Raw genomic sequence first — 15,659 nt, forward strand, 5'->3', positions numbered from 1 at the left:
TCTATCTACGACGCCATTCCCACACAAACCCGCTCCGGCCTCGTGTTAGTTAATTAATCACCACCGCTCTTTCCACACAACCTGACAAACCATCACTCTTTAAATAAATCCCACCGAAAAGAAAAAAAAAATCTCGAAAAAATGGCATCCGAATCCCCGCCTCCCGGCCACCGCGGCGCCCACTGCACCACCCGAAGCCGCCGCCAAACCAGCCGCTCCCCCCTGCGCAACCTGCCTCTCCTCGCTCCCTCTCCGTCCTCCCCTGCCACGCCTCCGTCCCCGCCAAATGCCGCTACCTCCTCGAAAAACAAAAAATCCACCCTCTCCGCCTTCCTCAAGCTTGAAGAAATCACCACGCCGACCCGCTGACTGTGCTGATTGCGCGAGTTGCAGAAGGAAAAACGTGCAGGGTGTGCGGGCGGAAGGCGCACTGGGGCGGCTGCGACGAGGAGGTGTTTGAGGGAGGAGGAGGAGGAGGGGGGTGCTGGAGGGGGCGCTGTGCGGGTTGGCGGAGCTTGGTTGAGAGGGGGGGCGGGGTTGTAGCCACATGATGTGGGTGGGGGGTTTTTTCTTTTCAGTTCCGGGGCTGTTTTTGGATTTGTTCAATTACGAACCTACTCATTCATCCACTCTATCTCACGACGGGATTCAAAAGGAAAGCCAGCTAACCAGCCCTCTTCTACAGATGCACCCCTGCGGCCGGAGCTTCTGCTACAAGTGCGGCGGACTCAACCCCATCGGACTGCGCCCATATCTGCCACGCCGTGTGACTAGGTATGTACAGCCCGATGCACAAGACCAAGACATCCGCCATGTCTCCTTGGCTTTATTGAATATCAGAGGCCAGAAAGTTGGAAGTTGAAAGGTTAATAGTGGCACGGGAGGGCATGATTCAAGGACACAAGAAGAATTCTCATGATGTGTAGGTAATAGTTTTTTGGTCTTGAAGGCATTGTGATACGTTCCCCAATTTATGCCGTGTCTTTCTTTACTGTTCTATTCTTTTCTTTACGTGACACTATTTTATAACATCGTTAGTTTTGAGAGGTTGAGAGGTGATCAATGAATCGTATCGGTCTTATTGCACGTTCTACGTATATCATCCATACCTAGGTAGATACCACTTAAAACCCACCTAGTAAGTAAACATAAATGATGGGATGTCAATATCTAAAGCCGCACCACTAGGGCAGCGCAATTTAATGGGACGTTGAGTTAGAGATCACAGCCTATAACCTTGCTGTAGTGTAGATGGAGGCTGAAGTCTACTGATCGTAACACCCCACTGTAGTATGGCGCAATGACCAAATTGCCGAATAGGGCAGCACGCTAGCCTCCTATTGGCTGCTTTGATGTTAACCCCTGGAGTTGCTAGCCTTAGCGTCCCGATTAACAAAGGCTTGTTATCGACATGGCCAACGTTATGGGTTATGGCATGAGCTTTTACTGCGTGCTTTTCTTCATTAAAGCAACTGAGACTCATGATTGATAACCATGACTTTTCGTTACTCGCATTAAAATCTCGAAATGAATTGAGAACAGAAGGCCCAACACATTATAACTACTCTTTAACAGATAGTTATCTATGCATTAAGAGTTTTATTTGCTCACGTACCTAAGCCTCATTATGTGCATTTCTTCATATTATGCATCTACTGACAGACAAACAGTAATGATGAGCAGTACCCCACCAGTTCCATACTATGTACAATCTTGCCATCCGAAGCCAAACCATTAAACGCCGACATAATCTCGTCGCTAAGCGCCCAGCCAGTCCTATTTTGTTTTCCTTGTTGAGTTATGATTACTCCAACAAATGATAACCAGGCGAAAAGAAAGTATTCAAAGCCAAGAGAAACTCGTAATGAAAAAGTAGCCCTGCTTACTCAAGCAGCAGACCTTCTAATGCTTGCATAGCCTTAGTTCCTTCTCTTTCAAAAGTCGTCACCATAGCCTCACACTCATGCTTGAGCTTCTTCTCAGCGTCTTCAGCATTGTAGTAGATCCACTCCTCGACGGTCATCACTTTTTCGGGGCTGGTGAGGTCTGCTCCACCTCTTAGAGACTTTGCAGGAGCCAGGGAGTTCTCCTTGTCGAGATTCTCAAAAATCATGTCAACGTCAACGGCAGCCCAGGGGACACTACTTTGTAAACCTGCCAGTATATTGCGCTTCGATGGTGAGGTTCGCACGGGAGTTACAGCAACTGGAGCTAAGGCGACTCGGCTGCTGGTGGTAGTGGTGGATGGCTTTGAAGAAGGAGGTTCATTCTCAGCGTCAGATGACTGTGGCGTTGGTGACGGTGATATTGCAGCCTGCTTCGCGGCTGGCGCCGGGGATATTGCAGCCCTGGGAGGGGTTGAAGGAGGCTGGGATTGATCTAGCTCATCTAAAGCCGCAGGTATTGGGTTATCTGTTGCTGGTGAAGATGGAGCTGCAGGCGGAGGCCGTGCCGTCATCTTTACAACCATTTTCTTCCCGGTTTCGCCAAGGCTGGCGCGCTTTATCTGGGACGTGGGCTGCGCTCTAGTATCGGAATCGGCGAGCTCATCCGAGTGTGTATCGGAGTTTACCATAGTGGCCTTCTTACTGGGTCGACCGCGCTTCTTAGGGGCGGCGTTGGATGACAAGCTAGCTCGGACCAAGGTTCCGTTACTGATAATACTCATGTCATGGCCCTCAGCCAGTTCATCGAAAGCTGCTGTCTCGATATTTGGCTGAGCTTCTGACTCCGGTTCTGGTTCTGGTTGAACAGGTTCAGGCTCCTTGACCTTCTTGGTCTGTTTCGGAGCTTTTTTGGTACCGGCTTTGCGACCCTTCTTGGGAGCTGGATGGGTCTCAGCTTGAATCTCAGCTCGCTCAACTTCCATCTCAATCTCTAAAGCTGTCAACTCGGCATTGACGGCATCCTCGTCAATCTTGGGAGGAGCAGGATCGAACATTGCTCGATCATCGTTTTGCTGATCATCATCCACATCAACCGCCTTCTTTGTAGCTACTTTCTTGCCCTTTGATTTCGCTGGGATTTTCTTACGGTCTGAATCTGAATCAGCCGCGATGTTTTCGTCATCTGATAAGGGTCGATCAAGATCAGCTTCTAATTGTCGGTTAAGCTCCTCGTCGTCAACCATGGCAGCAGCATCTTCGTCGTGAAACGAGGTATTTGATACAGTTGATGCTGTTGAGCCCTTTCTCTTGCCGCGAGTGGTAGTAGCTCGGCCCTTCTTGGCCTTGGTTTTCGACTTAGGTGCAGGTTTGACATCATCCATGTCCTGGTCCAGTTCTTGGACCATAGATGATTCGACATTGTCCGTTTTGCGAGTGCGTGTAGCTCTCTTCTTGGCCGCTGGGGCCTCCGTTGCGGTTAGCACCGAATCATCGATAGTATCGCTGGCTCGTTTGCGTCCGCGAGTGGGTTTTGGCAGCGCCGGAGGTAGCTGTTCTTCTGGCACTTCAGGTTCGTCTTCAAGCACCTCAACGGCTTCTTCCTTCTTGGCTCTAGCTTTCTTGCCTTTGGCAGTGGTGCCTTTCTTTGCCCTAGGGCGTTTCGTGCCACCTTGGGTCATGACAGACGTAGTTGTCATAATGCTGTCGTCGTAATCACCATGGTGTTCCAAAAAAGATGTTGCATCCGATGCTGCTGTGGTGGCGATTGATTGGGCAGAGAGTCTGGATGACTGAGAGGCTCTGGCTCCCTTACCTTTACCCTTCTTCTTTCCCGGGCCTGATTTGTAATGGTTCATCAACTCGAAGAAGTGACAGCCTGGAGATCGCCTATAGTGTTCATCGCTATTGCAGTGCATTAGTGAAATATATGTCCGATTAGGAAGGTAGGTTTACTTACAATGGATTATCTTTTGGTTCCCAGCCATCAAGAGCAAGTGAGCAATAGGTACAAGTGGCCATGTCGTCAGACTCCGCCGTTGGTGTGTACTTCCAACCTGCATCAACGAGCTATTTTAAGTCAGTAAAAATTTTGCTTCAGGTAGGGGTTAATGAGCAAATATTTACCTGTTTAGTCTTGCATTTCCAACCCCTCTTTCCTTCGTGTGGCCATCGTCCACCAAAAGTAGCTTTCCGTGCTTCGACCATCCCACGCTCGCACGGGTCATCCAATGCATAATCTCCAAGGCTTGCATCGATGGCTGCTACAATAGCCCAGCCACAATGAGGTGATAAACGCAGATGTTCTTCCACAGGGCTATCGTTCTCTTCCCATCCTGCGATGGACTTAAGGCAGAGAAAGCATATGGTGTTGTCTGGGGCTTGAGGCGTAGGTTCGAAGTAGAATCCGGCTGAAGCAAACTGCTCGGGATCCATTCGTTAGGAATTGGGGATTCATTCCTTGATAGGTGGACGATTACTCACGTTCTTTGGGTCCAATTCTTTATGTGGCCAACCAGTCGCTTTTGAGGCCTTGCCTTTGGCATTCGAGGGTCGTCGCCCGGCGGGGTGCGACGACTTAAACGAGGCTAATCTACCTTCATAGGTAAAGTAGATATCCTGTGTATCGTCCTCCTCCATTGTATAAACAGCAATCGCAAGCTTATATTAGCCGGGGGAAAATGTCTAGGTTCGGCGCAATATGCCAGTAGCAGCGCGTTATGGACGAGATGTGTTTTGATGGTGGGGGATACGTTATTGTCGCATACACGTAAAAGCTATTCGATACTGTAAATCGTGGAGAAAAATTAAAGGGATAATGGTTAGAAAGTGCCGTATATTACTCGAGTTATGGTCGAGTTGCAATTGCTAAATGATCAGGTTGGATACAAGACAAGTCGAGTCAAGTCGGACGAAGTTGCAAAATTTGGTTGTTGAATTCTTAATTGGCTGTCAGATCGCGTTCTTGTTTACTTTCAGATTTCAGATACGGACCCACCCTTGTAATCGGCCCCACACCCGTGTACAACAACCCACTAAGCAGCTTGCACAGTGCCATAGTTATTCCTACGTACTATGCACCTAGGGACAATTGAACAGCCGTAGTTAACTCATAACTTCAAATGTTGGTGATCAATCAACCATCAATGTTGTACAAACTTGAATGATAAAACGCAAAATATTATATAAAAATGTGCAATATTGGCTCGCTTCCGGAGCTACATAATTTAGGCAATCACACCAATAATTGATCCTGCCCCTAGCAACAATCAACAATGAATCTACATACTGTAGCAAAGCATTGTTATATTTAATACTACTACATACCTGAAGTTGGATGAAAAGATTGCATTGCTGCCTCGATACCTACATTTGCATTTACACATGCCTACCTCATACTTTAATGCAGTCATATTTACTAGTTGTCCTATGGCATCAACATCGCCATCTTCGCCTTTTCTACAATACAATTAGTGATCCAACTCATTGCCGAGGTAGGCATTACATCTCCAATGCTCTAATCAGGAAAATGGTGTAAGTCGGGCGTTTATCAATTGATGGAGGGGTCAGACATATAAATAGCCCCTTGATTACCTACCTTGTATTGTACGTATCTACCTAGTAACCACATAGTCAGAACCCAAACCCTCAGCTCCTCAAGAAGTCATTCGGAAATAACTACGACAGCCTTGCTCCGTACTCCTACCAACTACCTAATCAGTCTGAGAGGCGATCCTGTCAATTACCTAACGATAGTACTTCAGTACTAGTACATATATGTAGTCACATGAGATCATGTCTCTCAGTTAGTACTGTCGTAAAATCCTTACTGTACCCGGCTATCCCCTTTTCTCCGTCAAGTGACATGCAGGTACAACTCTCACCAGCCTGGGGATGTCATATACACCTAGGTAAGCAGCGGGGCTGGGTTGAGCTTCATTGCACGTATTTATCACATTAAAAAGGAAAATAAGCATCATTGCTTACATGCACGTTCGGTATTGATTGAGGCTGACCTACTATGATCCTTCAATTGCACACCATGAACACTTGCGCCGTAACTAACTGGGAGGCGAGACAGTATGCCTGGGCAGTTATCAAGTGATACGTACCTAGCTAGGTACGACTTACACCTAGATGTATGAAAGAGGATCAGCTATAATATCGAATCCAGAATAGGGACCCCCTAGGTTAAGTTTTTACCTACACCGAACAATAAAATTTCAAAGTGATATATGTCCCTTCAGAGGTAGTAAGGATTAAGTTATGATTTGATTCTATTCTCAACGAGTACAACCTGTATCCTACCAGATACACATGAATTCATAGACAGGTACCTCCCTCCCTCATCTACCTACCTAGTACCTACCAAAATAAGCGATAGCTCACCTAAGATGCAGGGCAAACAGCATCATGAAGGATTCTATTAGGTAACTATCAGCTGTCGGGATGAGCCTCAAGGATGACCTAATATCTAATCATCCAATAACGTAACATTCAATGATTTCACTCAAAGCAATCCAATATATTGAAGCTCCCAAAGGTGAGATCCGTCCTAGGTAAGTGTAGCAAGGCTGCGCCGGCGAAGGTCGACAATGAGAGATCATATGGCCCCAATAACCCCAATGAGTCAGCAATATTTTGATAGATCTTCCACAGAGCAAATGTCGAAGGACCAGAGAGTAGACCCCCTGACCATAGGTCGGTTAGTACCACAGCAACAAAACAAGGGAGAGCTTATACCGAAAGAAAGCCCTGGACAGTACGTGGCGAGGATGTCTCATCAACATGGCCACGAGGTTCTCCCGCCCGCCTCTACACCACCAGAAAAATCAATATTAGCTCTCACCGAGGGTAAGACTGGCGATGACAACCACCAGGTACCTATGATACGCCGTCTGGGTATTGCCCAACCCGGCCTTTGTCGGCGATGGCTCATGGATAGACGACATGAAGAAAAAAAGGGTATAAAGGGGGCAGTCTCCAACCAGCAGCGAAGAAGAAATAATCACTCGCAGCATCCACGATCAACAACCAGCTTCAAACAAACTACACTCTACAGCTCAAACAGCATCTTTTAACACACAATCTACCTTACTTCAACAAACAAATCAGTCAAAATGGGCTTCACTCACTACGCCGGCGACGCCTCCAAGTTCCCCCCCAAGAACCAATGGAAGTCCTTCGACGAGATCTTCAGCGCCAACAAGGCCGAGATGGGCAAGACCGGTGACACCCCCAGCGACATCGACCACATCTACGCCGCCGTCAAGGAATGCGCCAAGATCGGTGTTGAGGAGCGGTAAGCAGCCCCAGAGAAACCACCCCCATAGAAAAAAAAAGAAAAAAAAAGAAAAGAAAAAAGAAAAAAAAACAAAGAAAGGAAGCCACGGCTAATCAACATCAGCGTCATCTTCGCCATCATCATGCAGGAGAGCACCGGCAACGTCGGTGTCCGCACCACCGTCAACGCCGACGGCCACGGCACCGCCGGGCTCATGCAGTGTGACGGCAGCCCCGGCTTCCCCGGCCGCCACGGTCTATCCCAGGTATATATCTCCCACTCCCACTCCCCCTCCCACATCCCACTCCCATCCCTCTTCCAACTCACCCCTTTTCCCAACCAACCAACCAAACTAACCAACTCCCTCCCCCCCAAAAAAAACAGGACGAAATCACCTCGATGGTGCGCGCAGGCACCAACCACTTCAAGGGCAACCTGAAGGACTTCGGCAACACCGACACCGCCGAGTGCATCTACAAGGCCCTGCGCGAGTACAACTCCGGCTCCGTCAACGAGCACGACCTCAGCGACGGCCGCGGCGCCACCCCCGCCTACGTCTCCGACGTCGCCAACCGTCTTCTCGGCCGCACCAACTAAAAAAAAAAGCTTTTTTCCCCCTTTCCCCCTTTCCCCTTTCCCCACCACCTTACTTCCTTCTTCTCCCCGCTTCTTGCTTCCCTCTTTTCAAAACCAAAATGTTGCCTAAACCCTTACCTAAACCAAGGTAGGTACTTAAGCAAATGTGAGGGAAAGGGGGAAACAAAAACACGAGGAGAAGGATAAGGGAAAGAAAGAAAGAAGGAGCGAGAGATAAAAAGTAGCAGCCAGAGATTTTGGATGTACTAGAATCCCATTGTACAAAGAACTGGTTCGGAACACGCTCGTTTTAGGTATCAGGCAAAAGATGTGGTAGAGAGATATTAGGTATTCTTCATTAGATTGTCATATAGGTTATTATTTCGGTGAATACGAGAGTTTTTATAAGCTTGGGAAAAAATCCGACCCCTCGACTACCTATTAACCTCCTCTTGTGGTGACCGTGTCGGCCCCCCTTTTTTTTTGGAAGAATGGGTAGGTAGGGATTCGGAACGTGATTTACATCTATCTAACCTACCTAAATCATCACCTTTTGAAATTTGAGTACCTAGGCATCTTCACCACATCCCACTTCAGAGAGCTGTAAAATAATAGTAGATACAATTAAAGCTGAGCTTCATATTAGATATGATTTATGATACCAGAAGTAATATTGGCTGATAATTGGTGGATTGAAATAGGTGCTACGGAGGCTTAAAAAGTCATGTTGGGTATAGATCACGTTCCAAATCCCCACCTGCTCCAAAAAGGGGCCAACACGGTAAGAAAAGTCACAACTTACCTAGCTTTGGGACTTGTGCTACTAGCTGCAAATTTTTGATGGGCTCTCCCGTTCATCAGTTATCATGGCATTTATTATCTCATAAACTAACTAGGTATTCATAGTTTAGAGGTTGATAGGGGAGATGGCTACCAAGAGAATTGGGATACTCGATCGATGTTTCAGGGAATTTATCATAGGCCTTTGAAATAGGCCTTAATAACCTCGATCCTTAGGTACCTAGTAGTATATACTATCCTACCTTATGCGGTAGAAGCAACTGTTGCAGCAGTGAGGCCCAGGTCTGCGTAGAATGCATCGCTACTAGGTTTCCTGCCCAAGAACTGCTCAAGCGTGGTCATCTCGTCTTGACTACCACCGCGCTCAAGAACGGTATGCCGATACCTGCGACCTTCCTTTCCGTTCATTGGGTCTTTCTTGAAGACCGAGTAAAACATGTCTGTACTGTAGACTTGTGAAGACAGGTAGCCGTAGTAACCTGCATCATAACCTCCCATGAGGTGACCGAAGGTAGCTTGACCATTACCCCAGGTGCTATTATTAGACATGTCAGTAATGTAAACTCCAGTATTGAGACTAAATAGAAGACATCCATACCTCGGTTCCCCCAAAGCTTCGGGACCCTTGAGACTAGCGATCTCGCTGCGAAGTTCATTATATAATGCGCCGAAATCGACCGCTTCGAGTTCCTCGTGCGTAGCAGGTGAGTGTATTTGCATGTCATAGATACCAAAATGCAATTGTCTTAGGTTAAATAGCGCGTCGTTTACATGTTTGGTAGATATTTGCTTTTCGATCAATTCATCGGGAATCTTCTCGCCGGTCTCGTAGTGACTTGAGAGTGCTTTCAACTGACTAGGTGTCCAACACCAGTTCTCAAGCATCTGACTAGGAGCTTCGACGAAATCTCTAACTGTCGATGTTCCGTGGAATCTGCTGTAGGTGCATCGGCCAGACAGGTCATGGATACCGTGCCCGAGCTCGTGGAACAGCGTAACCACTTCGTCGTGTTTCAGCAACGAGGGTTTCTTCTCCGTGGGCTTGGAGAAATTGCACACTAGAGCCGTGGCAGGATATCTGCGTGTGCCATCCTTCCTGACGAAGCCAGGCTGTAAATTGAAGTTAGCAGCGTGACCATACTTGCCTTCCCTCGGGTGTAAATCGAGATAGAGATAGCCACTGAAGCCATCCCCCTCAGAACTGTCATCCCAAACAGAGAAGACAATAACGTCCTCATGCCATGTAATATCCTCGGCTTTACCAGTCGGCGACAGTCTTTTCCGCTCATCAGCATCTAATTCGACAAATGCCAGGCCGAATAGTTCTTCGAAGATGTGTAACATCCCCCGCACAGTACTTTGCAGTGGGAAGTATTCGGCAATCTTGACCTCGTCGATGCTATATTCTTGTTCTACCATCATCCGATCGTAGAATCGATGATCCCAGAGGTAGTAATTGCCATCTGGTTTCAGACCTCTTGATTCCTCATCCTTCTTCTTCAGCTCCAGGAGGTGTGCCTTTTCCTTCTCGCCACCAGGTGCAAGGCGTTTTCGAAGGTCTGCCAAGAAAACATTTACCGTTTCTGGCAACTTGGCCATCTTATCTTCTATGCGGAAAGCAGCATGGTTTGGGTAGCCCAAGATCCTCGCAGCCTCGTCACGTAGTAGGATAGTTTCCCTAAACAGAGGCGCGTTTTGGTTTGTCTGTTGAACATAGTTAGCTCAGTCTGCCCCTTTAGGTGCTTTCCAACGTAAGTAAGGGGAAATAAGAACCTTATTTTCATTAGCTATGAAGACTTTCTTCCTCGTCTCCGGGTTTTTGGCAAATTTTAGGGTAGGGAAAATATCGGGATACTTGAAGCTGAGCTTAAGCTTTCCTTCGTTCTCTCCAGTACCCTTTTCCAGGCCGTCAAGCACGTCACTGTGAACACCATCCAATTCTTCCCTAGTGAGCCATATACCACCTTTCTCCTCGTTGAGATTCTTGGAGAACTCAATGGAGATCTGACTGAGTCGCTGTTTGATCTCTGTGAAGCGATCTCTTGGTTGGCCTTTGGGCAGCCCTAGTCCACTCCTGATATAGCCTTTGTGTTCCTTCTCAAGAAATAGGAGGCTCTCAGCGTCGAGATTGGGTTCCTTGCTCTTTTGGGCCTTAAAGACAGCATCAACGAGTTGAAAAACATCTTCACGCGTATTACACTCGATAGCGAAGTTTTCAAGTATTTTATCGGCTTCGGTGGAAGCGTTACGAAGATCGGCGTTACCAGAAACGTATTGATAGAATGTGAGGATACGATTCTTCAGTTGTGTCTCATTCTCGTCTTCGGCAGTTGGTGCTAGGACAGAGGTGAAGGTCGCTTTGTCGGCAGGGATATCTGCGACAATTTTGTCGAGTAGAGACCGTGTAGTTTCGCAAATAGCCTTCGCATCGCCAATAATCGAATCTTTGGTCCCTATGAAGGCTGGTGGAGCCTGGGGAGGGTTCTTGTACTTGTCGGGAGCCATGCTGGCGTTTATAATGGATCGACGAGAAGTGAGAGAGACAGTGGCAGGAAAAGAAGTTGATGGGGGAGAATACTTGGGACGTAATTGATTCAGATATAATGTCAAGCGAGAGAGCGCCCGTGTGGTAGCCAGATTGAAGGTAATAATAGCGAGGAAGAGGACAAGAAAGGCAGGTATAAGAAGGGGGAAGGATATGTTACGCCTTCTTATAGGAGTAGCCACCTTGATCCGTCAGAGACTGCTTTTCCTATCTTGACCTTTCTGTCAAAAGAAAGGTTTGGATCACGACTGAGGGGTACCTAGGGTTAGGTAGTATGTAAGAATATTAAAGGAAAGGAATGAGCCCAGCGGAGTTTCTTTAGGTATTGCTACTAGCGTATGTAGATATGAGGAAGGTATTAGGCACCTTTGCTTGTCTAATGCAGGTGCAGGCAAATGCAGGTGCGCGTTTCGGAATCAGAGGTAATATCAAACGTTGTTCTACCTGGTGACTTTAGGTACCCTAAGGTAAGTTGCCAACAGCACCTACCAAATTGATGCTGATCGTGACGAAGCCAAGACAGCCCACACAAACTTGACCCGCTAAGCCCTTTTCTTGATTGCGGGGGATTACGTACCAGGGTAGGTACCTAATTCACAACCTGGAAAGTGAAGAATTAGTGGTCTGGTGCTTCGTAGCTACCTACATAGTACTGAATTGTAGTACATTCCTCAAAACAGATCCCGTATCACTTGTAGAAACATTTGAAATTGAGATGCTAGGACTGAAGAGCTGTTCGATTTATATGTTGGCAATTCGTACTTACGTGATAGCATCATGTATTGGAAATGTTTCTAGGAAGCTAGGGTACCCGGATACGTAGCTAGATGCACATGCACATTTCTTGAGACGCATTTATAGCATTTGTCTGCTGGCAATAAATTTTTAGAAGCACTTTTTGGTTTATTAATATTGATCTGTCGTAGAACGCCAAAGTCATGTATTTCTTGGTCGTGTATCTTTCATGTCACTGAGGACTAGTACAAAGATTATCGTAAGAGACCAACCCTAGCCCACCCTATTTCGTATAGTCCCGCCCATCAATATCAATGAGCAAACGCCAGTATCATCTCCCAGCCATGTCATGCGGTGTGATACGATGCGTTATACCCTTCCTTCTTTTGCGGGTGCGTATACTGATGAACCTCTAATCCACTAAACTCCGGCTTCCGTTGACGCGCAAGGGGGGAATATCTAGTTGGCAAGAATAATACGGACGAGTTCTATAATGTGTTAGTGGCTTATTGCTCCTTTTCTAAACCGAGTTGAATCATGTCAAATAAACCAGTACTCACCAGTATAGTTGACTTGTCCTGAACTGGTATCAACAGCCTTGAGCAGCTCATCCACCTCTTCATCTGTCATCTTCTCGCCCAGGTTCGTCAGGATGTACTTCAGCTGTCCGACTCCAATAAAGCCCGTCATGTCCTTATCAAAGACTTGGAAGCCGCGGCAGTACTCGTCCGGCTCGCCGGGGTCGCGGAAGCCGCCAGGTCGGTTTAGGATTTTCGAAAAGGTCTCAAAGTCGACTAGAATGCCAATTGTGTTAATAATCAATTCTGTACATCGCGCATGCTTCCCACGTTTTGCTTGCTTGGTCTTCTCAAGAAGCAATTGTTCATAGAGAGCAACTCTAGAACCTGGAATATGAACAAAATGGGCTACTCACAGTCTCCATCAACATTTCGCTCCAGGTCTCGAATCTCGGCTAGGGTTGGGTTCTGTCCACAAGCACGCAAGAGATCGCCGAGACTCTCGAGGGTAACACGGCCATTGCCTCGCTTGTCGAACAATGAGAAAGCCTCCTTGTAGTTGGTAGAAGCCTGATTATCGTTAGTGGCCATATTGATGATTTATCGTATGTCTAATTGTTCCGAGTAAATTATGCCCAGTACGAAGGAATTGATGAATGTTAAAAAGAAATAAAACAATCGAGTCCGTGGCTGAGATGAGTGATTCGTCTTTGACGGCTGTTTTTTTTTCTTGGTTTTTGTTTTGTTTCTAGGGAATTGTATCATCTCGGAGAAGACGCCAAAGAAGGCCGATGGTAACGCTCTAATGCGCCCGTTACTGCCGGTCTGCAGTGCAAAGGCTGTTGCAAACTGCGTGCGAAAAAATGCTGACTGGCTGTTTCCTGATCGCGTAACACCGGCACTAAACCAGGATTTGGGGGTTACGAGGGGTACTGGAGCGAACCCTCTGTTTACTTCAAACTAAATGTACATAGTAAGGAATACAAAGAGATAAGATCGACTCACCATTTTTAAGAAGATTTGTTGGTTGGGGTGGAATGTAGGGCTGAACCAAAAAACGTAAAAACGTAGAAAAGGTCAAAGAAGGAAGAGTCAATGTTTGTGAAGATGTTTTCTGGAGGAGTAAGGACAACAGTCGAATAAGTATGTAAGTTGATTATGGAAATGAAACAAGAGAAATTGGGTTGCCCCCCTAGCTAGCGCAGTCTTTGCTCGTCCACTATGTACTATTGTATGCGTGCGTACTGTGGATACATGTTGGGTTTTGGCATTGACGGGGCAACCGCGTAGCCAGTCATCAGTCTTCAATGTTGGTTAATTCAAAGGCGGGGCATTCGTAACACACCGCCGAAACATGTACACCAGGTACTGCTGAAGGGGGCTTAGCGCGTTGCTTTCGCTGAGAATTTGAAAGTTGGGGAGTATCGCCCCGATTCGCCCCACTGCCCCAAACCTTCAATGTTCTCCCTGTCGAGGCTCCGGCAGACCTTAGCAGTCTCCGCGAAATACTTTTTGCAGTTATCAACCACCACAAGGGTACCTATATAGACGCTGGGTAGGGTCAATGGGGGCGCCAGAGTCGTTCTGCATAGTCAGATCCCGGAGAAGGTCGAACAACGGATTGTTTGCTCCAGCAACCGCCCCGAAACGGTACCTGATGAGATATTCACGGATGCGCTCCGGCATGTAATTGTTGGCACACATATCTGTCGAGTGACTCATGAAGAAGTTACGGAAGGCAGTGGTAAGGCAGCCGTCAAGCGCGGCGCCAGCACCGACTCTGAAGGCGTAACAACGCTCCTGACTGTCATTGTTTCGGTGGCGATAGAGGATGGAGGGAGGGGGTGAAGAGCGAACGAGCCACGAGGGATAAAGTTAAGAGGAGACAGTCTACACGAGGTCGATGATGGTAGTTAGGTGGGGAATCTCGTCGCCTTCAGCCTTTCTGACTCTCGATCTCGACCTGACATCTGGTGCATAGCTGACTGCCCCCTGTTCGCTTCGTTACCATTTTTTCTAGATTTCGTGGGCCGCATGAAGGCAGGCCTGGTGGTTTTGGTAGTGAACAATGTTATATTCGAAAAAGAAAAATGGAGATGAGAACGTCTCTCGCAAGCGTGAAGCTTATTTTAGTACAGGAATCGAGGGTTGAATCTAGCGTGAGATATCCATTGCACAGAAATACCTCTATCGGCTAAGTAGAAATCATATATCAAGTTCCCTACTCTCTCCAGGGTACGTATGTGCGTGATTACCTGTCGTGTAGACTACTGGGCATAGACTTTCCCTTCCCCCCCTTATCCCCCATCTTTCTCTTCTCGTCATTCCTAGCATCGGTTATCTCAAGCATACTACTTGGCGTATAGAGTTCACCAATTCGCCACTGGAGGTACGAAGTACATGGTCCAAGTCACAGCAAGATGTCCAGGCAGAGAACTTCACTCAAGCTCTTTATCCAACTGTCTGGTGCAGTAGGTTCTGGGAAGAGCACGATAGCAAGGTCTATCGCAGGCTTGATCGGTGGAGTGGCCATCGGCCATGATGTCCTCCGATCCAATTCTCTCGAATCTGGCATCTCGTTCCACGAGGCTGCACAGCATCATGCGTACCAGCTCCAATAGATAATGATACCTAGCTGACAGGAGCAGCAAACCCGAGCAGCAAAAAAAAAAAAAAAAAACACAGAGCAAGAAGCGCAAGCCCCCGACAGAAGAGGACAGCCTCGGAGGAGAACGAGCTTGGAGACACAACAACGGAAGGCGTCACGGCCTAGGGAAAGGAATCAGGAAGAGACGGAAGGGGGGCCACGAGACAAACGACGGGCAAGGAACGGTGGTTCTCGCCATCGAGTAGGTACCGTTTCCGGACCACGTCAGCAGTCCAAGAGATCAGAACCTTCGAGAGCTGCAGTGCAGCACTGGGCTCCCGAGCCGCTCGACTGAAAGCATCGCGCAAAAGGGTAGGTAGGTATATGCCAAGGTGGTGAGCCCTGGTGCACGTTGAAGACACGAGGAGGCGGGGCGGCGCTGGGAGAGGGAGGCGTCGAAGAGAAAGGCCAGAGCTTGACTGGGTACGATCAACTTACAGTACCTACATTGCCAGCTAAAGGGCAAGAAGCCATTAGGTTATTCGCTGTAGATACTATATTAGACTAGGTTAGGTACATCAATGATCTACTCGCTGCGCTATGATACACGGCCCAGCCATTTTCAGTATGTTATGGCTTTGCTACCGATTATACTGTTGTATATGTACGTGACGTGCTTTTGAAATTCGAGAGATACTCTGTAGGTCCAATCCACCTTATCTCAGTAAGT

General features: G+C 47.5%; 6 protein-coding genes across 6 annotated transcripts; 2 read left to right on the plus strand and 4 right to left on the minus strand.

Moving 5' to 3' along the window:
• Positions 1 to 1,587: 1,587 nt before the first annotated feature.
• Positions 1,588 to 4,639, minus strand: GGS25DRAFT_334247 (uncharacterized protein). Its single transcript, XM_049257923.1, has 4 exons — positions 4,368 to 4,639; positions 4,011 to 4,304; positions 3,844 to 3,953; positions 1,588 to 3,788 (listed from the first exon to the last, which is right to left on the minus strand). Exons 1-4 carry the CDS (start codon positions 4,521 to 4,523, stop codon positions 1,883 to 1,885), a joined length of 2,466 nt encoding a protein of 821 aa, XP_049115855.1. The 5' UTR covers positions 4,524 to 4,639; the 3' UTR covers positions 1,588 to 1,882.
• A 1,839-nt stretch (positions 4,640 to 6,478) lies between these two features.
• On the plus strand, positions 6,479 to 7,764 carry GGS25DRAFT_522978 (uncharacterized protein; the record flags this gene model as incomplete). Its single annotated transcript, XM_049264341.1, has 4 exons — positions 6,479 to 6,737; positions 6,999 to 7,185; positions 7,291 to 7,432; positions 7,552 to 7,764. 4 exons carry the CDS (start codon positions 6,479 to 6,481, stop codon positions 7,762 to 7,764), a joined length of 801 nt encoding a protein of 266 aa, XP_049115856.1.
• An 832-nt stretch (positions 7,765 to 8,596) lies between these two features.
• GGS25DRAFT_495940 (Metalloprotease) lies at positions 8,597 to 11,752 on the minus strand. Its single transcript, XM_049261489.1, has 3 exons — positions 10,318 to 11,752; positions 9,143 to 10,248; positions 8,597 to 9,079 (listed from the first exon to the last, which is right to left on the minus strand). The coding sequence occupies exons 1-3, from the start codon at positions 11,047 to 11,049 to the stop codon at positions 8,788 to 8,790; spliced, it is 2,130 nt and encodes a 709-aa protein (XP_049115857.1). The 5' UTR covers positions 11,050 to 11,752; the 3' UTR covers positions 8,597 to 8,787.
• Positions 11,753 to 11,957: 205 nt separating this feature from the next.
• GGS25DRAFT_495943 (uncharacterized protein) lies at positions 11,958 to 13,810 on the minus strand. The gene is made up of 4 exons (XM_049261490.1): positions 13,348 to 13,810; positions 12,759 to 12,912; positions 12,385 to 12,618; positions 11,958 to 12,312 (listed from the first exon to the last, which is right to left on the minus strand). The coding sequence occupies exons 1-4, from the start codon at positions 13,348 to 13,350 to the stop codon at positions 12,284 to 12,286; spliced, it is 420 nt and encodes a 139-aa protein (XP_049115858.1). The 5' UTR covers positions 13,351 to 13,810; the 3' UTR covers positions 11,958 to 12,283.
• On the minus strand, positions 13,796 to 14,573 carry GGS25DRAFT_495945 (uncharacterized protein). The gene is made up of 2 exons (XM_049261491.1): positions 14,324 to 14,573; positions 13,796 to 14,259 (listed from the first exon to the last, which is right to left on the minus strand). The coding sequence occupies exon 2, from the start codon at positions 14,062 to 14,064 to the stop codon at positions 13,864 to 13,866; it is 201 nt and encodes a 66-aa protein (XP_049115859.1). The 5' UTR covers positions 14,065 to 14,259; positions 14,324 to 14,573; the 3' UTR covers positions 13,796 to 13,863.
• GGS25DRAFT_495947 (uncharacterized protein) lies at positions 14,574 to 15,030 on the plus strand. The gene has a single exon (XM_049261492.1). The coding sequence runs from the start codon at positions 14,763 to 14,765 to the stop codon at positions 14,961 to 14,963; it is 201 nt and encodes a 66-aa protein (XP_049115860.1). The 5' UTR covers positions 14,574 to 14,762; the 3' UTR covers positions 14,964 to 15,030.
• Positions 15,031 to 15,659: the final 629 nt, after the last annotated feature.

The sequence above is a fragment of the Hypoxylon fragiforme genome (assembly GCF_022984875.1).
Source record: "Hypoxylon fragiforme strain CBS 206.31 chromosome Unknown GGS25scaffold_6, whole genome shotgun sequence".
Taxonomy (NCBI): Eukaryota; Fungi; Ascomycota; class Sordariomycetes; order Xylariales; family Hypoxylaceae; genus Hypoxylon; species Hypoxylon fragiforme.

Bases quoted from the DNA above. Each gene is read 5' to 3' on its own strand.
- GGS25DRAFT_495945 (XM_049261491.1), bottom strand. From the start codon at position 14,064: ATGAGTCACTCGACAGATATGTGTGCCAACAATTACATGCCGGAGCGC.
- GGS25DRAFT_495943 (XM_049261490.1), bottom strand. The intron at 12,619-12,758 runs GTGAGTAGCCCA...TTGGCATTCTAG, and splicing joins GCGAAATGTTGATGGAGACT to TCGACTTTGAGACCTTTTCG. The intron at 12,313-12,384 runs GTGAGTACTGGT...AACACATTATAG, and splicing joins AGGACAAGTCAACTATACTG to AACTCGTCCGTATTATTCTT.
- GGS25DRAFT_334247 (XM_049257923.1), bottom strand. From the start codon at position 4,523: ATGGAGGAGGACGATACACAGGATATCTACTTTACCTATGAAGGTAGA. The intron at 4,305-4,367 runs GTGAGTAATCGT...GATCCCGAGCAG, and splicing joins AAGAATTGGACCCAAAGAAC to TTTGCTTCAGCCGGATTCTA. The intron at 3,954-4,010 runs GTAAATATTTGC...GACTTAAAATAG, and splicing joins GGAAATGCAAGACTAAACAG to CTCGTTGATGCAGGTTGGAA.
- GGS25DRAFT_495947 (XM_049261492.1), top strand. From the start codon at position 14,763: ATGTCCAGGCAGAGAACTTCACTCAAGCTCTTTATCCAACTGTCTGGT.
- GGS25DRAFT_495940 (XM_049261489.1), bottom strand. From the start codon at position 11,049: ATGGCTCCCGACAAGTACAAGAACCCTCCCCAGGCTCCACCAGCCTTC. The intron at 10,249-10,317 runs GTTCTTATTTCC...TATGTTCAACAG, and splicing joins TCATAGCTAATGAAAATAAG to ACAAACCAAAACGCGCCTCT. The intron at 9,080-9,142 runs GTATGGATGTCT...GTCTAATAATAG, and splicing joins GAAGCTTTGGGGGAACCGAG to CACCTGGGGTAATGGTCAAG.